Genomic DNA, 26,092 nt, shown 5'->3' with positions numbered 1-26,092 from the left:
AAGACCCTCCCTTTCCCCAGCTCTGCCATACGGATGCATGGCTGCTGAGACCCACCACCACTCATGACACACGGGTACCCACGGCTGATGAGCCCCTCTACACCCATGACATGGGTACAGGGTTACTGGGAGCCCTTACACTTGTCACACATGGGTACATGGCTGCAGAGCCTCACGGGCTCCTGCGTCCCCCCGCACTCATGACATGTGTGTCCCCATGTCCCAGCCTGGCTGCATCCTGCTGGTCCCCAGCCTGGAGCACAGGCTGTGCTGGGATGGCCCCAGTACGTGGTGAGGGCAGAAAGGGCTTCAAAACACCCCACGGTGGGACACAGACACCGGAGAGTGGGATACATGGAAGAGGGGGGCAGATGGGAGCGGGGGAGACCGCAGAGGGGGTGTCACTCCCCCATCCGGCGCAGGGCAGACGGGGGCCTTGCACGCGTTTATTTCCCATAGATATATTATTATTAATTTCTTTTTCTGTAAAAGGTCTAAAAATGGATAGAAAAGAAACCAACGAAACAACAAAAAGGGGGAAAGAGAGAACACACTGGCCGGCTCCTGGCCAGCGGAATGGCGGGGGGAACGTGGCACCCCCCTTCCCAGCGAGGGGGCCCCACCGCCAATTCCTCTCCCCCATCCTTCCATAGGATGGAGGGACACGTCCCCCTAAAACTGGGGGGGGCAAGCCTGCGCCCCCCACCCCACCGGGGGCTGGATAAGGCCACGGGCGATGGGCTGAGCAGGCAGCCTGCGGGCAGCGCGGGGCTCACCGGCTCCCCAGGGCTCACCGGCCCCCCGGCTCTGCGGGTGCAGGGGCACCCGTGTCTGTGTGCCGGGCACCCTGGGCGGGTGTTGGGTGCCAGCCTAGGCCTTGCCCTCGGCAGGGTGGTACTCGGTCTCCCCGGCAGAGACCTGGGAGATGCGCCGCGTGGAGCGCCACAGCCGGCGGTGGAACTGGCCTGGTCGCACCTGGGTGAGAGGGGATGAGCACCCACCCCCTGTCCCCTTCCACGTCCCTTTATCCATCCTCATTGCCTTCTCCATCCCCATCACCTCCCAAACCTCCATCCTGTTCTCCATCCTCTCTCCCTTCCCCATCTCCACCTTTATCCCTTTGTCCTTTCCCATCACTGTCACGTCCCAAATGTCCAACCCCTTCTCCATCCCCATTTTTTCCATGCCTGTCCTCATCCCCTTTTCCATCCTCTTCCAAACCTCCATCGCTCCCACCCCTTTCTCATCACACAGCCCCTTCCAACCCCCATCCTTTGCTCCACCCACACTCATCCCCTTCCGAATCCTTATCCCCATCCCTCCTCCCATCAACATCACCTTTCCCATCAGCACCTGCATCCCTTTCCCAACCCCTTCATCATCACCATCCACCCACCATCCCCTTCTCCACCTCCATCTCCATCCCTTTCCCTATAACCCACCTCTATCTCCATTCCCTCCCTTTCCCATATCTCCTCCTCCGTATCTCCCCACCCCACCCCTGTCCACTTCTGCTCTGGAGACCAAGGAGGACAAGCGGAGATCTCCAGCCCAGCAGCACCCAGCGGACACTGAGGTACAACCCCCCCAGCCCCCCCACCACTGGGGGTCCACGCTCACCTCCGCGGGCTGCCCAGCCCCCACCACGATGAGCTTCCCGTCCTCCAGCCCCACCAAGATGTGACTCTTCTCCTTGGTGACGGACACGCTGTGGATGGGCACCCGCATGGGCACAGGGGCCACGGCTGCCCTCAGGCTGTGAGGAGACAAGTGATGGGATGGGACCCCTCGATCCTCCCGGGCACCCGAAGGGGGTGGTTGGAGTGGGACAAGGCGGGCGGTAGCCTTCACCTCTGGAGGTCACGGATCTCCAGCCCGCACTGCATGGTCCCCAGCACCACGAAGTCCTCTGTCAGGCACATGGCTGTCACCTCCTCATCCAGCGGGACGGAGGAGAGGTGCTTCCCGTTCACCGAGTAGAGGTGCAGCGCGAACCTGTCCTGAAAGACAGCGCAAAGTCGGGGGGAAACACCCACGCTGACTGTGCCGACAGGGAGGAGGCAGCGACACTTGGCCATACCTTCAAGCAGGCTCGCTGACCCACGGCGGTCTGGGCCACCACCTGCCCTTCTGGCCCCACAGCCAAGTGGGAGAGGGTGGTGGGTGGCGAGCTCTCGCCGGGCGGCCGCAGGGACCGGATGAAGAGACCCCGGCGGATGGTGTGGATGATGATGGTGCCATCCTACGGGGACACAAGGCGATGGTGATGGTGGCACTGCTCACCCTGCCACCCATGCTGCTGCCCACCCCAGCTCACCTTGGAGCCTGACGCTGCCATGTCCAGCTCGGTGCTGATGGCCACGCACGTCACCTCGGCGTCGTGACCGTACAGGACCTGGACGGGTTTGGGAGCCAAGCCACTGGAAAACCCACCCTGGCGTTGGGGACACGGGGACCTCAGTGACCTGGTGGCAGTGCCACCACGAGCTCTGTGGCTGGAGCGCGGAGTAGGGCTCCCTACCCCACCATGGCTGGAACGTGGGGTAAGGATCAACCCCCTACCTGCTGCAGGACCTGCCACACCATGCAGGTGGTGTCCCGGGACCCAGAAATGAGGTAGATGCCACAGAGGTCAAGCGCCAGGCAGGTGACAACATCTGCAATGCCCAGAGGGACACTGTGAGGTGCTCATCCCGTCCCACCATGCTTGGCCCCCTGACCCCAGGGGATAGCATCAAGATGTATTCTGGGGGGTGAAGATGCTGCTAACCCTAATCCCATCCTGCGACTGAGACAGAGCCTGGACTGTCTCCAGAAGATGGGAGGCACTGGGAGATGTCCCCTACCCTCTCACATGTCCCTGCCTTCCCCCGTGGTGCTACAAACCCATCAGGGCATCATTGGACCTTCACCACTGGAGGAGGACATACCTATGTGCCGGGTGATGTGCCCAACGACCTTCCCTTTGGCCAGCGAGGTGACGCGGAGGCTGTTGTCCCAGTGTCCCCCACTGAAAAGCAGCTTCCCATCGGGGGACACAGCCAGCGTCCTGGAGCAGAGGTCTGCGCCGGGGGCGAAGGGGCCCTGCAGGAAGCGCTGGGTCCTGGTGGGGAAGGACGTGGGACAGCGGCAGAGCCATGAGTGGGCCGGTGGCACCTCTGGGGACCCTCGCCAGGTCCCAAGCGCCCAACTCACTTTGCATTGGAGACGGTGGGGTCTTTGGTGAAGCTGAAGTAGTTGGAGATGTTTTTGTCATAGGGTAACCAGTTATGGGTGCCCAGCAAGCCGTTGGCACTCACGGTGACCTGGGCAGAGATGGAGAGGGAGGTGGCACAGCTCCCACCACTAGAACCCTCCTGGGGTTTGGTCCCAGTCTCCCCCCAGGGCTAGCAGCATGCATCCATGCCTCAGCTCCCCTGCACTCACCAGGACGTCAGGTGATCCCTGAGTGATGAAGGAGTGTGCCTGGTTCTTGGGGACCACAGCCTGCACGAGGGCCACCCCATCGCTGATGCCCTGCAGGAAGACAGCAACTGCTGGGTGCTCTCCTGGCCACCACCCCCCCCCTAACCCTAGCCAGGCCCCCCTAGGGTTGTCCTCACCTCCACAAAGAAAGACTTGAGCTGGTCCAGGTTCTCAAAGACATTGGGTGAGCGGGTGTCGAGACGGGCCAGGCTCCGGGCAGCGCTCTCTGCTGAGAGCCGGGCGGGATGGGGCTCCTGGAGGGCCAAGGGAACCCATGAGAAGGGGGGTGGCCCCCCGAAAGGGGCTGGTGTTTTGGGGTGGGGGTATGAGCTACCTTAAGCAGCTGGCAGGGCGTCTGCCCAAAGTTGCTGATGATGCCCTCCAGAGCCTTCCTCTGTGTCTCGTCAGCGATGGCATCAAGGTCCACAGCCCCTGGGGATGGGGACAGTCATGCGGGGAACACCTTGCAGATGCTCCCCCCAACTACTTGCCCCATGGCTCACCTTCATAGGTGCAGTAGTAGAAGACGTTGAGGGCGTCCACGGCAGCCGGGCCTCGTTGCTTGTACCCAAAAATGAGGTCGATCCATTCGTGGAGGTGGGCTGAGACGTACTCCGACTCCTGTCCAAGGATGGGACATCAGGGTGGGCCACAAATGCCCACCACCCCCTGCAGCGACTCCCCCAGGGATGGGAGCAGAGGAGGGGCTGGGTGAGCTCCACCACCTCACCAGGGCTTTGCGGTGCTGGTGGATGAAGTCCTCGCGGGAGCGCGCCCACCGGGGCAGCACCACATCGCCCACCTTCTCGTTGGAGAGCTGCAGGCAGCCCAGGTCGAAGCCTGCAGGCAGAGCAGGCAGGGGGTGAGGGATACTGACCCCTGCGGTGCCCCCATGGGTGCTGTCCCCATGGTGGGGACGTTGGGTGCCCCTCACCGTTCATGTTCTCCAGGAACTCGGGGAAGTAGAAGAACTCGGGGATGAGCTCCTTGACGTCCACAGGGTTCTCCATGCGTGCTTGCCATGCTGCTGGCACCGAGTGGAACTGCCGGTCTGAGCAGTCAAACCTGGTAGCACAGGACAACTGGTTAGAGCCTGCCCGTCCCCACTGATGTCCCCTCCCTGGGGGGCACCCGCTGGGCACCCACCTGCCACTCTGCAGCTGGATGTGGAGGGTGGTGAAGGGCTCGGTGCGGATCAGGTAGTGCATGACCCCCGCTGCGTTGGAGTAGTGCGTGCCGTAGTGGAACTTGTCCACCGTGCCTGTGGGGTCCTCAAAGCTCTCGTACCTGGGGGCGAGGTGGAGGGGGGTCCACCAGGAGCCAGCCAAACGCTCCCTGCACCCCCATCCCTCACCTGTGGGGTACTCACTTTTCCTTCACCTCCTGGGCATGCCGCTCATTGGCCACTCCAATGGGCTTGGACAGGTCCCGGAACACTGCCGGGTTGGTGAGGTCAAGGGTCTCCGAGACGTAATCCCGCAAGATCCAGGGGAACTGCGGGGGGTGGGAGGTGGGTGAGGCTGGAGGGAGGGCATGGGATCTCTGGGGGACAGTGGGGGGAGATGGGGCTCACCACAGGGTATTGGGAGAGGTCATTGTAGGTGCGCCCTGCAATTGTGTTCAGCTGCATGAGGTACTCGAAGTTGGAGATCTCCCGCAGGACCCATTTCTGGGGTGAAGCAAGGGTGGCCAAGATGGGTTGGCAGAGGCAGAAGATGGGGCAGACACCCCCACCGCATGGCTGTGCTGGTCCCATGGCCATCCCTAGTCCCAGATTGTCCCTGGTACCACGGTCATCCCCATGCCATGACCATCTCTGGTCCCATAGCCATCTCTGATCCCACAGCCATTCCCATTCCATGGCCATCCCTGGTTCCAAAGCCATTCCCATTCTGTGCCCATCTCTGGTCCCATGGCCATCCCTGGTCCTACAGCCATTCCCATTCTGTGGCAATGCCCAGTCCCATGACCATTCCCCATCCTATGGTCATCCCTAGCCTATGGCCATCTCTAGTCCCATGGCCATCTCTAGTCCCATGGCCATCCCTGGTCCCATGACCATCCCTGGTCCATGGGCATCCCCCCCTTTGCCAAAGGGAGATACAAGGTGGAGGTGGGCAAGGCAGGGCTGGTACCTGTGTGAGCCCTGAGGCTTTCAGCAGCTCCTGGGGCGATCGGCTGCCAAAGTAGATCTGGTTGGGGGGACGCAGGCCAAGGATGCAGGAGTACACCTTGTTCCTCACCTGTGCGGATGGAGGGGAGGACATGGAGTGGCTGGAGCCTGGGCAGCGCTGAGGCCCCAAGAGGGGTTGGGGCGGGAGGAAGGTTGCCACCACCTTTTTCCTGAAGTTGAGGAAGTAGTTGGCCTGGTCAATGAAGAAGAGCTCCAGTGCGGAGCGGCGCAGGTTGTAGCGGCGCAGGTGGACCTCCCGGAGGTGGGACAAGGGGCGCTTGAAGTCGTAGCCGATCCCTGCCGAGATGCGAACACAGAGCCCCGTGTGTGCCACCATCCACCCAGACCCCCATTCCCGAGGCAGTGACTGGGGCCAGCATTGCTCTGGGAATGGGAGGAGACCACCCCCAAAACACCAGCACTTGGTGTGATGGGCTTCTGGGGGGATCGGATGGGTAAGGGGGGTCCTCACCCCAACCTTGCTGCAGGAACCCCCCAGTTAGCACACGCTGTTACCTCCCTCCGTCTCCTCCTTCTCACTGCTGCCGTCGTAGAAGTAGATGTGCTGCGTTGTCACCTCCAGGCGCCCGGGTATGACAGCCACCGTCGTGATGAGCTCGCAGTCCTCTGAGACCACCAGCTTCTCCCGCTGGTTCTGCTCCTTGGGCTCAGCCCTGGGGGACACCCAGGGGGGTGAGGAGACCCCACTGGTGACACCCCCAGTCTGGTTAAGCCAACGCCATTGAAGGGAATGGGAACACTCACTGGCTGTCCAGGACGGGGAGGTCCTCCTCGGCCAGTTGGTCATCCTCCAGCTCGCTCACCTTGGCCTCCTTGGCCATGGCAAGTGGGAGGGACTCAGCGGGGTTGTGGAGGTGGTCAGCTCCTGCAATGGGGAGAGGGTCAGCAGGCCTCCATCACAGCTGGGGGACAAGTCCTGTGAAGGACCCCATCACACCCCGAGTCCCAACAGGGTCCATGACAGCTCCCAGCTCAATCCCACCATGTACAGCCAACTGCTGGCACCCTCTTGCCTGTGGCATATGGGGACCCCCGGGTGCCCCACTCCCATCAACCTCACCTAAGTTGTCCCGTAGGGCACTGGCCTCCAAGTGTTGGTCAAAATTCAGGTTGGGCACCAGTTTCAGCCTCATCCTGGAGTAGGTCTCGGCACTTGACAGCTTCCAGCGGACCTCCGGTGGGTTCCTGGGGGCAGGTGAAGGTGATGCACCCCGCGGACCCCCAGCCATGGCACCCCTCCATGGGGACTCAGGTTGGGACTCACCGGTCAGCCCAGGCGGAGCGGGGAGAGGTGAGGAGGCGGCACAGGGACCGCCACTGCTTCAGCACGGTGCTGTGGTGGTTGTTGGCCTGCTTGAGCATGTTGGCATGTCGGATGTTTTCCACCTTGGAGCGCTTTGCCGCTGGCTCCAGCACCAGCTCCTGCCAAGGGAGCAGGAGAGTGAAGTGACAGCAGGGCTGGGGTTTGGGGACATCCCCAGGGTAAGGAGCATGTCCATGGGGTGTCATCCCCAAGGCGAGGAGAATATCCCCAGGATGATGTACTTGGGGTGAGGAGCACATCCTAGGATGATGGGCACATCTCCAGGATGGTGTTCCTGAGATGAGAAGCACATCCCTATAAAAATGTCCCCAGGATGAGGAGCACTTCCTGAGGGCAGTGTCCCCAGGGTAAGGAACATGTCCCCGTGATGAAGAGCACATCCCCAGGATCAATGTTTCCAGGCTGATGAGCATGTCCCTGGGGCAAGGATGTCTCTAGGATGACATCCCCAGACCGAGGAACACATCCCCGTGATGATGTCCCTGGGGTGAGGAGCATGTCCCCAGAACAATGTCCCCGGGATGAGGAGCGCATCCTGAGGACAATGTCCTCAGAGTGAGGAAGATCTCCCCATGATGACATCCCCAGGATGAAAAGCACATCCCCCAAATGAATGTCCCTAGGGTGAGGAGCACATCCCCACGACCCCTGGGTGATGACCCTGGAGTGAGAAGCACATACGCAGGGTGAGGAGCACATGAAACAATGTCCCTGGGCTGACAAGCACGTCCCTGAGATGATACTCCCAGGATAAGGAGCATGTTCCAAGGACCATGTCCCCAGGGTGAGGAGGATGTCCCCAGGATGACATTCCTTGAGATGAGGAGCACAATCCCCAGGATTACTTATTCAGGGAGAAGAGCATGTTCCTAGGATGACAACCCCAGAGCAAGGAGCACATCTCCTGGATGACATCTTTGGGGTAAGGAGCATGTCCCCAGGATGAGAAGCACATTCCCAGGGCGATATCCCAGGGGCGAGGAACAGGCAATACCTGGAACATCTTGCCACTGGCTGCCTTCTCCTGCTCCCGCCGCTGGGAGCTGCTCATCATAGCATCATAGCAGGCATTCCAGAAATTGGACATGTGGTCGTGGCTCTTGGCGAAGGTGTCCATCTCAAACTGGGCCATGGTGGGCTGCACCTACCAAGAGAACCGGGACAAGAGGGGAGGTGTTTGCAGGGCTGGGCACCCACCAACCATCCTCCAGGCTATGAGCATCCCTGCCCTGGAGGTCACCCCTGCAGGCTATCCCACTCTGGTGGTGACATGGGAACCCTGCCACAGCACAGACCCATCTCTAAGCCTGGGACAGGATTCCTGCAATAGCAACGCCACCCCATGCCCCATGGTACCCACGTGCTTCTCGATGAAGCCTCTCCACTCCGGTGTGGTACAGAAGAGCTGGAAGTCCTCATAGAAAGTGGGGCTGCCATTGGTGGGGGGCAGCGAGGGCAGGAAGAGCTGCAGCTGCAGGGTCTCATAGCACTGGTCCATCAGTGTACGGACGATGGGCACCAACCAGGAGAAGGTCTCTGACTTGGCATCCAGTGAGCGCCGTAGGGGGGTCTCCAGCTTGCCCAGGAGGTAGCAAGCCTCATCCTTTTTGGGAGCCGAGGAGGTCTGCAGCAGGCTGTGCAGCTTCACATACGCCAGCGAGTGCAACTTGGGGGGGGACACAGCCATCAGATGGGGCCAGCTGCCCTGCCTCAAGGGCTGGGGTCCCACCCCAAGACAGGATGACCCACCTGGGGGTCCTGCAGCATGATGTAGCCCACGAGGATGCGTAGACCCATCTGGGCCATCTCCTTGAGGTCGGAGGTGCCGTTGGCCAGGTGGTACCAGACGCCCAGTTTGTCCAGCAGGCTGCTCACCCCCTCATAGATCTGGGGGGGCACAGTGAGCCCCACACCCGGCCACGCACCCACCCCACCTCTCTGGCTGGGTGGGTGCGTAGCCACCAGGTCTCTCCCCGTCATGGGGGGGCTTTGCTTGCCATGAGTTTGGGTTATGGGTAGGGGTTAGGATTAGAGTATAGGGGTAGGTCAGAATCCTGACTCAAAGGCCTAAGGACAAGCTAGTTTGGGTCTGGCATCAGGGTTACGTACTGGGGCTTAGGGGTTTATGGTAAGGGTGGAGGGATAGGGTTAAAGGTTACGACTGGGGTTAGGGGTAGGGTGTAGGATTGGGATTAGGGTTGAAGTTTACACCAAGTATGTAAGGTTAAGGTTTGGGTTAGGATTTAGGAGGTATGGTTAGATTTGTAAACTGTAACTTCATCTTAGAGTTTACGGTATAGGATTAAGATTCTGGTTTCCTGTAAGAATGTAGGGTTAGGGTTAAGGGTGGGGATTTGGCTTAGGGCTAGGGTATAGAATTGGGGTTAGGGCTGAGATTTACAGCAAGGATATAGGCTTAAGGTTTAGGATTCGGATTTAGGAGGTATGGTTATGAGTTCAGTTTACAGTTTAGGGTTATAGATTAGAACATAGGGCTAAGGCTTTGAGTTTACAGTAAGGGTGTAGAGGTTAGGGTTTAAGCTCAGGGTTAGGCTTTATAGCAATAGCATAGGATGAGGGTTTACAGCAAAGGCTAGGGTGAGATTTACAGGTTAAGAGTTAGGGATGGGGTTTAGGGTTAGATTTTAGCATATAGGATTAGAATATTGGATCTGGGTTTACGGTAAGGTTGTAGGAGTGGGGTTAAAGGTTAGAATTAGGGGTTAGGACTAGGATATAGCATTGGGCTTCACAGCAAGGTTGCAGGGTTAGAACTGAGGTTTAGAGTTAGTGTCAGGTTTATGGCAAGGGTGTAGGGCTAGGGCTAAGCTTTAGGGTTAGGGTTTGATTTACTGGTTATGGGTTAGGGTTGCGGTTTAGGATTAAGGCACAGGTTACTTTCTAAGGTTAGGTTCAAGTGCTGCAGGTAGGGGCAGAGTTTAGGGTTAGGGCTAGCATCAGCAGTTAGGGGTTAGCATTAGGGTTCAGAGCTCGGGTTTGGGATAAGGAAGCCCTGCTCGTGCCCATGCACCTTCTCACTCCAGAGGGCCTGGTTGTTGTGTCCCTCGGAGAACAAGAAGTCCTGGAGCAGCCTTAGCAGCTTGAGGGCATTGTGGGTGAGACCGGGCAGGGTGGCTGGCCCCGACTCCTTCAGATCCGTCAGCGCTGACTCCAGCATCATCTCCAGCAGGCTGCGGAAGGGCAGGCGGCTCTGCAGGGCGGTCCTCCCTCGGCACACACCCATCCGGACCTGCACAGGACTCACCTGCGCTTGATCTCATCGGGAGGCCGCACCAGCTCGCACGCCGTCCCCAGCTTGGTGAGCACGGAGAAGACCTGTCCGCGCTCCCTCCACGCCACGTCGTCCCAGCCCTCCACACCGCGCCAGGTCACGGAGAAGATGATGTTGGTCAAGAGGTTGCACAGCTCCTCCTCAGGTGTTTGCTGCCAACAGAGAGGAAGGGTGAGAGGTTCCATTGCCAGCATAGCCCAGTGTGGCGGGCACGATGGTCTGGGGCTCACCTGGGGGTTGCTGGTGTTGGATACGTTGTCACTGGGCAGCATGTCCTGGTAGCTGCTCTCATCCAGGACATTGGAAAGGCTGGAGCTCTTGCGCGCTCGCATCCCTGGGAAGGGCTTGAAGCTCTCCAGGGGTGATGGGGTGCCAGGGCCACTGGCAGGGGTCTGAGTGCCACTCTCAGCCGTGGCGATGGAGCTGGTGCTGGCCAGGTCGAGCCCCAGGTCAAACGGTGAGGTGGAGAAAGGTGAGAGCGGGTGGTAGACACCATCAAAGGGAGGACCATCACCAGGATTGGAGGATGAGCGGCTGGCCCGGTCGGAGGAGTCAAAAGACCTGAAGTTGTAGGAGTGGAAAGACTTGGTGCGGCCACTTGGGGAGATGGAGTGGTCAGAGAAGCCCTCAGAGAGCTCCTGGTCTGAGGCCTCATAGCCCAGAGGCAGGAAAACATCCAGCTCCTGCAGCTCGGCCGGTGGTGGGCTTGCCCCATCCTTGCCAGCGGGGTCTGAGAGGCGGAGGAGCTCCAGGCAGCCCCCATTGCTCCCGTTGCTCAGGCTGTGCTGGCGGGACTCGTAGGACTCCTTGACGTAGAGCTTGGTGAGTGTGTCCTGCCAGCCAGCCAGCCTCGCCAGCTGCTTCACCATGTCCTGTTGCGCGTAGATCAAGTGGAAGAGCTGCAAGAGAAAGCAAAGGGGGAGACCTGATGATGTTGCCCCAGCTCCTGTTTGCCTCTTGGTGGGGTTAGCTCCTCCAAGGGACAGGATGCTTGATCCTCCATAACTATCATGGGGTCCTGAGGCTGCACCATGTCCATGCTGATATGTCCAGGTGCTGGCAACTCTGTGCATGAGGTGTTACCACCATCCCCATGGCCTCTGTGTCTGGGCATGGCTGAGTGCCCAGGAAACTCAGCCCTAGGATGACAACTCAGTCACGGCCCCTTGCGCTCCCTGCCCGGCTCACCTTGCGGCAGATGTCGAGCCGGACGGTCAGCTCAGCCCGGTGGGACAGGTAAACCACGGCCACTAGGTCCTTGTAGTTGGGAGGGTCTATGGACAAGGAGAGAGAGCACAGTGGTGGGACACCTCCTTCTGTCCCCAAAACCACCAAAGGACCCCAGTCCCAACAGTAGCTGAGCCACATGGGCAGCCACCATGATGACCCCATGGCGTGTGTTTGGGATGGGTGGTCAGGGCTAGCCTGGTGTTGGTAGGGCACATAGTACCTGCTCCAAGGACCTGCTCTGAGAGGCAGCGGAAGAGCAGCATGGAGCCGGGGATGTCACTGAGGCAGGCGATGAGCCCCTGGTACCCGATGTCCTTCAGCTTCAGGCGGTTTTTGCTGCGCTCAGGGACCTTCTCGTACTTCAGCATCTTGTAGAGGACCTGGTGAGACAGAGAAATGTGGCCACTGCATTGCAGCAAAGCCCCTGGCGACTGAGCAAAACGTTGGCACTGGGCACCTGCCTTACCTTGAAAACCCTCTCTCGCACTTCATCAGAGAACTTCTTCTGCACTAGCAGTGAGAAGAGGACCTCCACATGGCCTGGCTCGAAGAGGAAGGCAAAGAGCTGCTCCTGGGCAGGCGAGCCCTTCAACAGGCTGTGGATCACCTCCAGTGCCCCGCAGACCTGCAGGACATGGGGCTGATTGTCCACTGCTCTCCATGCGCCCCACTGGCACCTCAGCAGCTTCTCCCCACCTGCTGCCAAGTGTTGGGCCAGCTCACAGCACACTGAGGTGTTTGGGGACCAGGGTGGCTTGGTGCTGTACCTGCTGCTCATCCTGAGCCCCGGCCACATAGCTCAGCAAGCTCTGCATCTCCTCCCCAGAGAAGCTTCTGCAGAAGAAATCTTTCACCAGGCTGAAGAGGGATGTTTGCACTGTCTTGATGTCATCGGTGGCTGTGGTCTTCTCCCTGGAGCTGCTGATGGACGGACATACATGGGCATCACCTCTGGGGACCTGCGCAACCGCCCCTTGTCACCCACTGCCAGCATGATCCCAAATCCCACCATGAAGTCCAAGACGCTTCGGGATAGCCCAGTGTGGACATCCCTTCTAGCCAATCCTGCCCACTGGGAAATGTCCACCCCACACATTTGGGTCTCTGTGGGGTGTGAACACCCTCACTACTACTGGTGTGCAGAAACACACCGGGTCAGATAAGAAAAGGGCATCAGCCTGCTGCAGGAGCCACCATGCTGCTCTCCATTGCTGCTGGAGAGATGCTGGGGGTGGATTTGGGGGCTGACTGAGCCCTGAAATCTCTGGGTGGAGGCTTGGGCATGGGGCATGGCCATGGGGAGTGGAGGGTCCTGCACCCACCACCATGCTCCCACACTGAGAAAGCATTCCAAGAGGTGCTTGCAGGGGGACTATTACCCCAGCAAATGGTGTCTACCCTCAACTGTAGCTCCAAGAGGTGAAGCCCACCACCACAACAGCATATGGAGGTCCTGGCTACAAGTGGCAGCTCACCCATAATACGTCCGGATGGAGTCAAGGATGTACTGCACCCCATACTTCTTGCGGATGCGCTGCTTGTGGTCCTTGACAACACCGGCCAGATACTGGATGTGACCTGCAGGGGGAAGCTGTGAGTAGCCATGGAAGCCAGTTGGGATGGAGAACACCCCAAGCACCCCCGGTTCCCACCTAAGCGGACGGCAAAGTCGCTGTTGCTCCAGATGCGGAAGTCGAAGAGGAGATGCTGGTAGAGGAGGTGCAGCAGGAGCCCGCTGCCCTCGGAGGCCACCTGCTCCATGAGGATCTGTGAGGCCATCAGTGTGCTCATGTCCAGCAGTGGGCTGGAGACCTGCCATGGGTGAGAGGTGAGGCTTGCAGACCCGGCATCCCCTTTGGGGAATGGTACTGGGGACAACGGGATGGAGCCCTCAGTAGCCCACCACACCTTCTGCAGCAGCGCCCCGATGATGGCCGGCCCGTGGCACTGCACCAGGCTCTCCTGGTTCACAGGGTGGTTCTGGATGAAGTTCTTCACCAGCAGCAGGAACGCGGCCACGCTGTTCCTCTCGAGCCTGCTCTCTGCAAGGCACAGGGCAGAGCCCCACAAGTAGCTGTGAGCCCTGTGCCCATGCAAACACCATTCTACAGTGCTGCCTGTATCTGCCTGCGAAGAGCATCCTGGAGACCCCCACCATTAATGTTTCTCTGCAAAGCTTTCAGCTTGTTCTCCCTTCTCCCCCACATTTATGCAAGTGGAAACCTCTATTGCTCTGAGCTTGGAAATAAGCTCAGGGGTGTTGGGAGAAAGCACATTTCACCTGTGCAGATGAAGGCTCTGGCATGAACCCAGTTCTACAGACATCAGAGATTCTACTCAAAGGCAAACTGGAGGTAAGCAGGCTGAAGTCACCCTCATCTTCCCAGCATTGCTTGTTTATGACTAATTGGGGCATAACAACATTAAAAGTTGTCAACACTTTCTCCATTGCCCATCATTCTTGGTTGCCTCAGGCAAGACCTGAGCAAGACCTAAGACACCGGCTTAGTCCAGGCAGCACTCACATAACAGCAGGGTTACCTCCAGCCGCCTGAGCAGGATGGCTCCTGCTCCACATCCCCCAAGGTCCTCACCTGAGGACTTGCCCAGTGGGATGAGCATGCCCTGGGCATTCCTGGAGGACGTCAGCTCTGGCCCCACCAGGTCACTGGTCTCCTGCTCATCCTCTGGCTCCTCCCTCTTGGAGACCACTTGCTCGAGCAGGGGCAGCAGCACACCCATCCCACCGACACAGTTGACCACGTCCTGCCAGAGGGAGGTGAGAGGCTTTGCTGGGTGCTGTGTGGTGATGGCAGCGTAGAGGACGAAGTTGCACGTGCAGCCGGGGTCCATCCTGCCTGCTCACAGGCTCAGCCCAAGCTGGGGAGAGCCAGGCCCTGTGGCTAGCAAAGACCACGATGTGCCCAGACCCATCCTACAGCACAAACCTGAAACAGGTTCCCGAAAAGGACCTGCTCCATGGCACCACTGATGGTGCCCACCCTGAGGGCCTATGGGGCAGGCAGATCCTCAGGGGACCTATGGGTCATGCAGGTCCTTGGTGGACCCAATACCATGTGGCAGAGTCCCTGTAGAGTCCAGGGGAACCACTATGGCTAGCCAAGACCCTGTGGAGGGCCTGCTCTTTTCTTCTACCCAAGAAGGGACCCAACTGCTTCCATGCCATAGGGCTGATGAGCCAGGATGTGCCACCCTTTACCCAACATACCTTGATGTCCCAGTTGACCACCTTGTGCCCCGTCAGCCTTCCATCCAAGACATGGCTGGGAGAGAGGTCCAGGCAGATGTTGTTCCTGCAGGCCTAGAAGAGAGCACCATAAGAGCATCCTCATGCTCCTGGTGATGTCACTTATGGCCAAGGGTGAGCCTGCACTGTCCCCGTCACCAAAGGGGTTGCTCTCCTCACCTGTGGGGTGTAGTACAGCAAGAGCTTGCTGCTGAGCTCTGCCAAGTCACCTTCCAGTGTAAATGGTGATGTGACATTTGGTCCTGAGGGAAGAGGACTGGGATGAGCTGGGGCATGGTGGAGAAGACCCTGCTGGGCACCAGAACCACACTTCCCCCAGTCCCATCCTGACATACCTGTGCAGAACAGTGTCTTGACCTGGGCTTGCTGCAGAGCCTCACAGAAGATAGCCACGGAGCCGAGGTGACCCTCCAGGGAGGTGGGGCTGCCCCACTCCATGTCCTGGCTGCCGGCTGCTGTGGTGGCCACCACCCCCTCGGTGGGAGGCTGAGTAGGGGTCCAAGCATGGGGCCCCAGTGCGGCGGGGACAGACTGGGAGCGGCCCAGTGCAGGGTGCTGGGGGAAGACCAGCTCCGGCCCATGGGAAGCTGGTGGGTGGCTGGCGGTGGTGGCAGTGGTGGTGGTGGTCCGGTGTCCCGCAGAGCCAATGCAGCAGGAAGTGAAGGACTGGAAGGGAGACGAATTGTGCTCAAACCCCAGCTCCATGCCATGGGGAGGGGTCCGGCTGGGTGCTGGGGGTCTCCTACCTCATGGAGGGAAGGAAAGCGGAGCTGTGCTGTTTTCCGCAGGTGCCCATCGGCATAGATGCTGACAATGGTCTGGCCAAAGGGCCGGCGGCCGGCAACGTGGACAATGTCAACGCAATGCTGGGTGGACAAGGAGGGGCATCAGGCGCCCTGGGGTCCTTGTTGCCCCCTTAACAGGGATGGGGACAGGGACTGGGATGATGCTCACCCAAGCTGAGTCATTGAAGGCAAACTCTGGCAATGCCACTGTCATGTAGTCTTTCTTGGTGCAGACAGCCACCACCAACACGCCGCCGGCGGTGAAGAATGCCTCAAAGCCTGTCCCGCCAGCTGTGAAGAAGCTGGTAGGGAAAGGAGCATGGTGAGGACGGTGGTGCTGCCCCTCCTCGTCCTCACCTTAGCTGCCCTGGTCCCTCCATTGAGCATCACCTGTAGAGCTGCCTCCTCTTTGGCCTCGCGGGTGGCTCGGGCTCCTCCTCACTCAGGCACAACCAGGCGTGGAAGGCGAAGGCACTGCCAGGCCACTTCTGGATGGTGGGCACCATGATCCCTGCCATGCCGGGTGTCAGGTCGAAGCACTGCAGTGCCCGGGGCGGTCCCTCGACCCGTGCCATCCCTGAGAGCGCCCGGATGACGGGCTCCACGTAGGGATGTGGTCCTTGACCCGGCTCACGCCGCAGCAGGCGCAGCAGCTGCCGCAGCTCTCCGGGGCGAATGGAGAGGCTGCCCAATGCCCGCAGCAGCTCCAGCAAGTTTTCGGAGCAGGCAGTGGGCAGCGCTGGCTCGGTGGCCAGGGCAGCCAGCAGGCAGCCCACCATGCCCGCCTTGACGCAGGTGAGGCGGCTGGGCAGGGAGGCTTCGCAGAGCCGCCGCAGCCAGCCCGACAGGAAGACCTGCAGCTCCCGGCATGCCAGAGCCGGCAGCCAGGCCAGCAGGATGAGCAGGGGCTGCTCGTTGCGGATGGGGCGCACGGGGAAGGAGCTGTGGTCACCCTCCAGTGCCTGCCAAAACACAAGAGCCGGTTGGTACAGCCCTGACCCTGTGGAGAGGGATGGATCCTTCCCCCGGCTGCTCTGGGCTGGCAGCAGAGACCTGGTGCATCAAGCCCCTTGGAGACTCCTGTGCATCAAACGTATCAGAGACCCTCATGCATCAAAAGTCTTGGAGAACCCTGTTCATCAAGCATCCTGGAGACCCTCATGCATCAGGAGTTTTGGAGACCATATGCATCAAAGGGTCTTGGAGACTCTCATGCATCAGAGACCACCATGCATCAAGCACTTTGGAGACCTTCCATATACAGCAGTACCGGAGCAAGCAGTAGTACAACAGAAAGGGCTCAAAACTCCAATAAAGTGAGCATAACTTCAAGCTAAAGATGGCCCCAAGACCCTTCAGGAGGAAGCTGATTGGGAACTAGCAGGGTGGAGAGGACTGGAGGGCAAGGAATGGGGCTATTGGGGGCCAAGGTCTGCCACAAACCACCAGTGCCAAGGGCTTTGTTAAGTGCGGAGGAGAAGTGGGATGCTCACCATGTTGAGGAGCTCCTGAAGCAGGTGTTGGGTTGGCTGGCCTTGGCTCTTCAACACCTCATAGAGGTGGGCATAGCCAATGCGCTCCTTGAACACCTCCTGCAAGCATACAGGCACATGGGACCCCTTGCTGAACCCCACCACACGCTGCTTGCACCCCAGCCCACCTAGCAAAGTGAAAATGCCCAAACCCATCCACTTTTGGGGTGTCCTCCCTGCCTCTGGTCCGCTGCCCACCTTGGCCGAGGGAGAGTTGCTCATGATCGCAGTAAGCACCCCAACAGCATGGACCGCGATGGCATCGGAGCTGCTGTTGAAGACCTATAGGGACATGGGAGTCTGCTGAGCCATGGGATTGATGGGACACCATACCTGGAGGTTTGGTTATGGGGTGGCCTCACATGATACCTGCTGGAGCCCATTCCTGTCTGGTGGCTGTGTGGGGAGCTTGTCCTGGGTTTCATTTGCCTCCCGTGAGCTGCCGAGGTAGAGCTGTGGGACATGAAGTGGGTGTCAGCTCCAGGAACAGTACCTGGTACGGGGTGGGGGAAAGAGGGAAGGGGGTTATGGAGGGTCCCCACCCCACAGTTGCCACTGCGGCACAGTCACCCTGTCCCAGCACTGTTTAGAACCAAGAAGGGTGAGAATGGAGATGAGCATTCCCAATCCTAGTGTCACCAAGTGGCAACGCTGGTACCTTGCTGTTTTGGAGGAGCCGAATGATGTGCTCAAAGCAGTTGTTGCTGAGAAAGACAGCCTGGAGGACTGGTCGGTCCTCACAGTTCAGCATGGCCGGGATGGCATCTACAGTGAAGTTAGGATGGCTCAGCACCCACCCCATGTCCCAGTCCCCATCCCCGTCCCTAGCCACCTACCCAGCATGAGCACGCGGAGAGCGATGAGGCCATCGGCCGCCTCCGGCGCCAAGGAAGCGACAGGCAGGTCCGAATTGAGCACCCTGAAGTAACCATCCAGGAGGACACGCAAGGGCACGGGGCCGGCGCCGGGACTGCTGCCGTGCAGCACGTGGACCACGGCCACCACGCTGCGCAATGCCAGCTCCAGCAACCCGGGGACCGGGGGGGTCCCCCCGCCTCCCCACTGCAGCACCCCCAGCAGCGCCTCCACCGCCGACGGCGTGATGGCCCGCAGCGCGTTGGGCTGTCGGGATGATGGGGGGAGACGGGATTTTATGGTGCCTATCGCGATATAAACCCCCTTTTTCAAGCTATTAATGCTGAGCTCAACATCTCCAGCGCTGCAGGCTTTACTCATCTCACTGCACCCTGCTCCTGGGTGCGTGCAAATGAATTTAAAGTGACTTTCGGAGCTATTAATTAAACCCTGATTTTTAAGTACTGGGTTAATTGCAACCTATTTCTGCTCAAATTTATTCAGACAAGAAGTTCTCATCTGCCACCCCACCGGTGATGAACCAGCAGCTTCAACTCAAGCCCCTCTTTAATTGATTTGCTTCAAAGGTAAACCCACTGAATTTAGGGCTGGGATTTTGAAGAACGGCTTTTAAAGGCTTTCGAAAGTGAAGTGGTTTAATCCCAGTGTTTATCTTGCTTAGAATAAATAAAACTTTGGGGCTTATCACTTGGACGATTACCCCAAATCCTCCCCACCCGCTTCCCAGTGCTACCTTGGATCCGGAGAGGATGGCCCCGAAAAGATGGATAAGCCGGAGCTGGAGTGTTTCAGGGAGCTGCTCTCCAGCTTGGAAACTCTCTGCGAGGATGGGAAGGGAAAGACTTACTTCAGAGAGCAAGCAGCCAAAACCCCCCAAAATAGGGACAAAATCCATTTTTCTATCCAAATCCACCCCAAAAGTCAGCCCGTGTGGGTGCTGGACCCTGCTGATGAGGATGCTCAAGTGTTCTGCAGCTCTGGTTGCACCAGGGAAGGTTATTTTGTCCTAACCAATATGAGGGGGTTTGTTCAAAACCAGGGTTCAGTTTGGGGATTTCCAGGCAGTTGGGTGTGTTGGGAGTTTTAGGTGATTTTTTGCAATGCCTTTGCCTCAGGGTTGTTTTTTTTTAGGGGGGGCTTCCCCCCAAAAAAAGTCCCTTTCGCATTAATTTTTGCAGTCTCTCCAGGTTGTGAAGGACCTAATCCCTGCTTCAGGATCCTACATCTGCCCCCCGGGATTCCGGGGTGCAGTTATAGGCTCCTATATTTGCCCTTCAATGATGGAATCATAGAATGGTTAGGGCTGGAAAGGACCTTAAGTTCATCCATTTCCAACCCAATCATATAACAGTCCTGGGGTCAGATACAGGCTCCCAAATGACATCCTGATCCTGGGGCAAATATAGGATCCTATATTTGACCTTCCCTACAAGCATATACAGGGTCCTAGAGCAGGTATAGGATTCGATATTTGTCCTGGCATCAATACTGATCCAGGGGCATGTATAAGATGTTGGATTCTATGTTTGCAGGGACAGGTAGAGGATGTCCTGGGGCAGGAATAAGGTCCTATATTTGCATGGACAGGTATAGAATAATCAGGGGCAGGTATAGAATCCTCTATTTGCCCTCGAATCACATACCTGCCTCTGAATATTATATGCCCCCACGGACCCTATATGCGCTCCTCGATCCCATCCCATGCACTGTATGCCCCCGGCTGCTCTGTGCACCTATGGATCCCAACACTGACCCTCTAGGTGCCCCTAGATCCCATTGCTGGAGCACGCAAGCCCAGCTGCAGCGGGTGAAGGCAGGGTGATTAGGAGCCCCTTTTACCTTGGAAGAAGGCGCCAAACTCGGGGGGCAAAGGGGCCGGGGTGAACTTGTATTTACTCTTCTCCTTCGCACTGATGATTTCCCTGGAAAGAGAGGGGTGAGGTGTGGGGGAAAAATGAGGAAGGGGATTTTGGGGTGCAGGGGGGGCATCTCCGCTCACCCGCTCAGCTGCCGCCTCCAAGTCTGGTAGGGGTCGAAGAAGCACTCGCAGAGATGCAGGGCATAGAGCATCCCGTTCTCCAGCTGCATCCTGCTCCGCTCATCCTCCTGGATAGTCTTCAGCTGCCAGAAAAACAGAGCAGAATTAAACCTCCCCCCCCAGGAAACCCTCCTCTGGCCAAGTTCCCCCCAGAATTAGGGCAGGGGTTCTCCCTGTGTCCTTCTCCCATCTCCCCGTGTCACCTTGATTGCACAGACCCGCAGCAGCTTCAGCACCTCCGGGATGAAACCAGGAGTTTTGTCTGCTTGGATGTTTTCCAGGTTCCTGCAAAAGGTCGGGGGGTAGGAGCTGGGATACAACGCATTGAGAGGTTCATGCATTGGGGTCACCTTATGTTGGCTGGACAGAGGCGGCAGGGCCAAGGAGAGTGGGATGCACTTTGGGAGGGGGATAAATACCGTGTTTTGGGGTGATGTGAGGTACTTCAGATGGGGAGTGATGTACTCAGGTGTGGATGATGCTCTCTGTGTGTGTGGGAATGATGCACTTTTGGGGGGGGATGCTACATTCTGGGGGGAGTATGCAGTTTGGAGGGGGATGCTACACTTCAGTGGGAGGGTTGTGTGTCTTGGAGGGATGCTGATGTATATCCAAGAAGGCACTGTATTGGTCCATGGCAGTCTAGTGATACCAGTTTGGTCCCTTTAGCAAAGATTTGGGGCAGCCCAGAACCCAGAGATGGGGGCGTCCCCTCCATGTCCCCCCAGCACCTGGGGCTCATCCTGCAGTGCTGGAGGACTGAAACCAGGACCATCCGTATGTGTGGCGGGGATGGAGGCAAGCCGGCCCCCCCTCAGGGGTGCCGATGGAGGGGTGTCACCCACCTGCAGATGATGATGAAGAACTTGAGGAGGAGCAGCGCCTGCCCCAGGCTGGCCCCGGCACCCTCCTCCCGTGGGACCTGGGCCACGCACTGCCCCAGCCGCTGGCTCAGCACCTGCAGCACCTCCCGCGGCAGCACCGGGATCTCCGACACCGACTCCTCTGGCCTGTGACAGGGGCAGCACAGGGCGGCAGGATGTGACCCCACAGCCCCCTCCACCATCAACCCCTCCAGAAGCCTCAGCCCGGATGGCTGAAAACCACTGAGAGCGGATGAGCTGCTGCCACGGCAACCCCCAATTTAGCCGTGGATGTCGCCTCCTCCCCCCGCATCGCAGGGTGTCACCCAAGGGCGCTGGGGCGGTCTCACCTCCGGGGCTCCAGCGACGGCAGGGCAATGATCTTCTCGAAGTTCATGACAAACGCTTCCAGCCACTGCTGCAGGTACGAGAGGTCCTTCTGCAAGGGTGGGGAGCCACTGGCCAATCAGATCCCACAGTGACCACCGCCACCGGAGGTATCAGCCAATCAGTAGCTAGAGTGGTCAAGCCCCTCCTTGGTCATTTCAGCCAATGGGCAATCAGAAAAGTACAACCTGTAGAGCTGCTGACCAATCAGCACTCAAAGCAGCACAACCTGTGGACTTACTGACCCATCAGCACAATCCGTTAAGCTCCTGACCAATCAACACAAAAGACCACCTGCCCCATAGACAATAACCGGCCAATCAGCAGTATGAGCCGCTGGCCCTTAAAGACCACTGCTGGCCAACCACCTGCACAGAGCACCTCATCCCTGGGACCTGCTGACCAATCAGCATGCAGAACACCTGCCCCTACAGGCAGCTGCCAGCCAATCCGGTGGCAGAGCCAGGCACAGGCAGCCAGCACTGCCTGACACAACCACCAGCCCGGTGGTTGTGCAATGGCCTGATTCACCCGGGCTGTCACCGCACCCCGGGGCCGGGCACCTCCCGCACAGTGCCCACGGGGGTCACCCATGGCCCTGAGCACCCCAGTGCAGCCCCCTGGGGTGACCCAGGTCCCAGAGAACCCCAACACAGCCCCTTGGGGCCACCCATGTCCCCGAGCACCTCAATAAAGCACTTTGGGGTGACCCATGCACCCCAGTGCAGCCCCTTGGGGTCACCCATGTCCCCAAGCACCCCCATGGAGCACCTTGGGGTGACCCACAGCCCTGAGCACCCAATGCAGCACCTTGGGGTGACCCATGTCCCTAAGCATCTCCGTGCAGCCACTTGGGGTGACCCACGTCCCCACGCACCCCCATGCAGCACCCTCAGGTGTCCCCAGCCCAGGCAGGGACTGTCCCCGCCTGGGGACATCCTGCTCCCCACAGAGACCCGCCTCCCCATCCCCAACTCCCCCCATGACATGGGGAGCCCCGTCACTCCTCCGGGCATTGTCGGCACCTCCACAGTGTGGGGGTCCCCAAGGAGACCTCATGCCCCCCCCCCCAGCAGCATCCCCCCCAAACCCATCCCCCCCATTGTCCCATTCGTTCCCCCCCCATATCACCTATTTCCTCCCAAACTCCCCCATTTATCACTGGGTACCACTCAGCTGCAAGCACCCAGTGGGGTGAGCTGGCTGTGGGGTGTCCCCCCCCTACCCCGCAACCAGACCCTGTTACCTGTCCGCCGTGGCCACCCATGATCCCAGGTGAGCTGCGCTGGTGCAGCCGCGCCGGGACGGGGGATGCAGTTATTCTACACGTTCCCCCCTCCCTTTCTCACCACCGCCTCGCTTTGCTCTTGTGCAAAGCACCCAAAAACACAACAAACCCCAGAGGATCAGGAAATGCCAAGTCACCCGCCGCCCCAACGGCGCTTCCTCCCACTGCAGCTGCCTGCCCGGCACTGCTCTGGGGTGCCAACAGTTGCCCCCAACCCCACGCACCCACCGGCAGCACCGGGATATGCCAGGGATGCAGCCAGGGACATGGTAGCGGCCACGGCGCACACGGGATGATGGGCACCGCTGCTGGAGCTGGCACGTGGCACGGGCACGAAGCTCCGAGGCGGTGGGTTGCAAACACCATGGATAACCAGATCGTGCCAAAACCACGAGCCAAATCCTGCCTGCGTGCCCCCCCTCCCATCAGTGCAACCAAAGCTGGGCTGTCCTGAGTCTGCCAGTTCTCAGCATCCCTCATCCCACCCAATATCCCCCCACCTTGCGCCCATCCGGAGCCGGTGTCCTATCCCATCCCGGCGCAGCACTCACCGGGACGGTGCCAGTGGCCGCCTCCGCTGCCAGTGCCTGTCCCAGCCGGTTGCCGGCTGGCAGAGCCTGTTGGGTGGCTTCTATGCTCCGCCGGCGCGGTGCCGCCTGGGAACGTCATGCCAGCACCTCCATCCCTCACCAGCACTGCTGCCGGCAGCTCCGGACTGCCGCCCAGTAGTGCCAGTGGCAAAGCCACCAGGTTGTCACCTCCCTGCCATCAAGTCCCATGGGGGGGCATCGGGGGTCCTGCTGGATCTCTTTGGATGGATGGTGTGGGACAACACAGCCAGCACCATGCCTGCCAGGGCATGGCCACCTCACAGGACATCCCTGGGGACACCCCTGTCCCCTGCCAGCAGCGGTGGCGCGGTGACGGGAGCTCTGCCCTGTTTTAAAGCCATGAGAGATGGCACCCGCTCTCCCAGCGCACAGCCCTTCCCTGATCCCACCAGCCGGGGAGGGCTGCCATGATGGGGAATGCTGCCCTCGAGGTGACACTCAGACCAGTGCCATCACCAGCTGCATTCAAACCTCAAACCCAGCAGTGACACAGGGAGAGGTGGATGTGGGACAGGGACATGGCCCAGCAGCCTTGTCCTCACCCGTGCCTGCGGGCATCACCACGGGGAAGGCCAGGGCAGCTTTGCACAGGACCCAGCTGGGGAGGTGACACCGAGGTCTCACCTCAGCCTTGGCTCCTCCTGTGTGGCTCTGACTGCGCACACCCTGACAGTGCACCACGCTTGCTATGCAAGGGTGTCCCCGTAAGGCCATGCACACCCCAGCGGCGTGGCACATGTCTCTCTATGACCATGCGCACCCAAGAGCATGTCACGTATGTCCATGCACACCCTGACAGCATGACACATGTCCCCACAGGACCATGCACACCCAGCAGTGTGCCGTGTGTCCCCTGCACAACCATGCACGCTCTGACGGTGTGGCACGTCTCCTCATACAACCATGCACACCCAAACAGCGTGGCACATGTCCTTGTATAACCACACACACCCAATAGCATGTCATGTAGCACCGCGCACACCCCGACAGCATGATGTGTCCCCTGTACAACCATGCAGGCCATGATGGCATGGCACGCGTCCCCACATGACCATGCACACCTGATGACATGGCACGTGTCCCTGTATGACCACACAGCCCCCAACAGTGCAGCACCCATCCCCGTGCAAGTGTGAACACCCAACAGTGTGGCATGTGTCCCTGTATGACCACGGGCACCCAAGGAGATGTCACTCATCCCTGTACAAGCATGCACACCTGATGCCACGTCCCTATACCGCCATGCACACACCAACAGTGCAGCGTCTGTCCCTGGTCAAGTGTGAACACCCCAAAAGCATGTCCCATACCCCCGTACCACCACACACACCTGAAGGCATAGCACGTGTCCCACATGTGAGCACGTACATCCACGTCCCTGTATGACCATGGTCAGACAAGGACATACCGCCCATCCCTATACAACCACTCACACCTGAACAGTGCAACGACCGCACCTGGGTGAGCGTGAACACCCCAATGGCATGGCGTCTGCCCACATGTAACCACGCACACCCTGACAGCGTGGCACATGTCTGCCCCTGCACCATCGCATGCACCTGACAGCATGGTTGGTGTCTGTCCCTGGGTGAGTGTGAACACCCCACAACGTGGCACGTGCTCCTTGTACAAGCCCCCCCCCCAACAGGGGTCCTGGGGGACATGGCGGGGCCAGGGGAGGAGATGGACACAACCGCTGTCCCTGTTCCCAGGTGGCCCCAGGGTCCCCATCCCTCCTGGAACCCCCTGCCATGTGCTGGGAACACGGCAGGGTTTTAGGGAAGAAATAATCCCCTTCACCCCAATCTCTCTGAGACGGACACCCCAGCCCGTGGCATAGGAGCTGGGGGAGACACAGGGGGGTGTGTGATCCTTTCCTCCAGGATCCCCCCCACTACCCTTCCCCAAACCTGGACGCACGGATACTTAAGGAGAAAACAAAGCATAAGGGGCTTTGGAGGTGGATACGGAGGGTCCCCCACGCTGCCGCTCAGAACCCCCCATTCTCCAGGACCCCTGCCTGTGGGACCTGCCCCAGCAGAGGGAAATACGAGGGGGGGACGGGACGGGACGGGACAGGCGGTGGTGCCGGGAGGGTCCCCCCTGTACAGGGAACCCCCGTTTCCCCCCTGCTGCTGCTCCAATGTCACCGCGGCCGCACCTGCTGCTTGGCAAGGGTGCGGGGACCCGGAAGGGGGAAAGGACCCCTCCAAACCCACCCGGGCCGGGTGTAAGGGGATGTGTGTACCCCCCAAATACCCCCGTGATAGATGGGATGCGGTGGGGGAGTCCCGGAGGGTGCGGTGCCCCCCGAGGGGGATCGCGGAACTCGGGGTACGGGGGGGGGGTGTCATCCCCGTGATATAGCAATGGGGATCCGGGGCGGGGGGGGACGACACGCGGTGGCGGCTCCCAGGATGCGGCAGTAGGGTGCGGGCGGGGGGGGTTTGCGGTGACCCCCAAATAGGGAGAATGGGGCGGGGGGATCACGGGATGCCGCAATGAGGGGTACGGAGGGAACGCGGTGCCCCCCCAAGTCGGGGGTGAGACGGGGAGGAGGTGCCGGCAGGGGGTTGCAGGCAGGGTTTAGCGTTCCCCTTTCCCCTAGGGAAGGGGGATGCAGGCAGCGGGGTGATGGGGGTTAAAAGGGGTGCTGCCCCCCCACCCCACCCCACCCCCGAGGGGAGGGAAGGAACTGGGGTGTGCGTGGGGTCCTCCGGTGCCGACCTCACCTTGGCGAAGTAGAGCATCCACAGCTCGTAGAGCCGCTCCCGGGAAGCCATGCCGGGCCGGCACGGCTCGGTACGGCACGGCACGGGCAGCTCCGCCCCCCCCCCCATGGACGGGCCCTCCCCCAGGTACAGGGGGGGCGGTGACAAGGACCCCCCCAAGTAACTGATGCTAGAAGGGGGAGCTTTTCACAGCCCCCCTTTTACCTT

At 59.7% G+C, this 26,092-nt stretch overlaps 1 protein-coding gene across 4 annotated transcripts; it reads right to left on the bottom strand.

Moving 5' to 3' along the window:
• Positions 1–433: 433 nt before the first annotated feature.
• NBEAL2 (neurobeachin like 2) lies at positions 434–25,983 on the bottom strand. Of its 4 annotated transcripts, XM_065666987.1 has the most exons (53): positions 25,886–25,983; positions 21,218–21,306; positions 20,850–21,014; positions 20,208–20,289; positions 19,966–20,087; positions 19,806–19,888; positions 18,700–18,785; positions 17,927–18,212; positions 17,749–17,855; positions 17,289–17,372; positions 17,052–17,150; positions 15,949–16,520; positions 15,728–15,860; positions 15,520–15,639; positions 15,109–15,439; positions 14,933–15,015; positions 14,735–14,827; positions 14,100–14,271; positions 13,414–13,547; positions 13,158–13,317; positions 12,981–13,083; positions 12,273–12,426; positions 11,972–12,130; positions 11,726–11,885; positions 11,464–11,549; positions 10,506–11,174; positions 10,249–10,427; positions 10,015–10,174; positions 8,733–8,870; positions 8,344–8,649; positions 7,978–8,127; positions 6,924–7,081; positions 6,720–6,844; positions 6,404–6,524; positions 6,155–6,312; positions 5,601–5,935; positions 5,039–5,134; positions 4,835–4,959; positions 4,612–4,752; positions 4,400–4,530; positions 4,196–4,305; positions 3,969–4,086; positions 3,800–3,897; positions 3,603–3,719; positions 3,427–3,516; positions 3,196–3,305; positions 2,931–3,103; positions 2,563–2,657; positions 2,318–2,434; positions 2,081–2,242; positions 1,852–2,000; positions 1,621–1,756; positions 434–975 (listed from the first exon to the last, which is right to left on the bottom strand). In XM_065666987.1, the coding sequence occupies exons 1-53, from the start codon at positions 25,934–25,936 to the stop codon at positions 871–873; spliced, it is 8,286 nt and encodes a 2,761-aa protein (XP_065523059.1). In that variant the 5' UTR covers positions 25,937–25,983; the 3' UTR covers positions 434–870. The 4 variants fall into 4 exon arrangements, with proteins under 4 accessions (XP_065523059.1, XP_065523056.1, XP_065523055.1 ...); XM_065666984.1 differs by lacking the exons at positions 17,749–17,855; positions 17,927–18,212; positions 18,700–18,785; ... (4 more) ...; positions 21,218–21,306; positions 25,886–25,983 and having other exon boundaries at positions 5,601–5,708; positions 5,802–5,935; positions 17,289–17,384; XM_065666983.1 differs by lacking the exons at positions 17,749–17,855; positions 17,927–18,212; positions 18,700–18,785; ... (4 more) ...; positions 21,218–21,306; positions 25,886–25,983 and having other exon boundaries at positions 12,273–12,423; positions 17,289–17,384.
• Positions 25,984–26,092: the final 109 nt, after the last annotated feature.

This window comes from Lathamus discolor, chromosome 2 (assembly GCF_037157495.1).
Source record: "Lathamus discolor isolate bLatDis1 chromosome 2, bLatDis1.hap1, whole genome shotgun sequence".
In the NCBI taxonomy this organism is placed as follows: domain Eukaryota; kingdom Metazoa; phylum Chordata; class Aves; order Psittaciformes; family Psittacidae; genus Lathamus; species Lathamus discolor.
The sequence above is the reverse complement of the archived record's forward strand: the minus strand, read 5'-3'. Positions and strand labels throughout refer to the sequence as shown.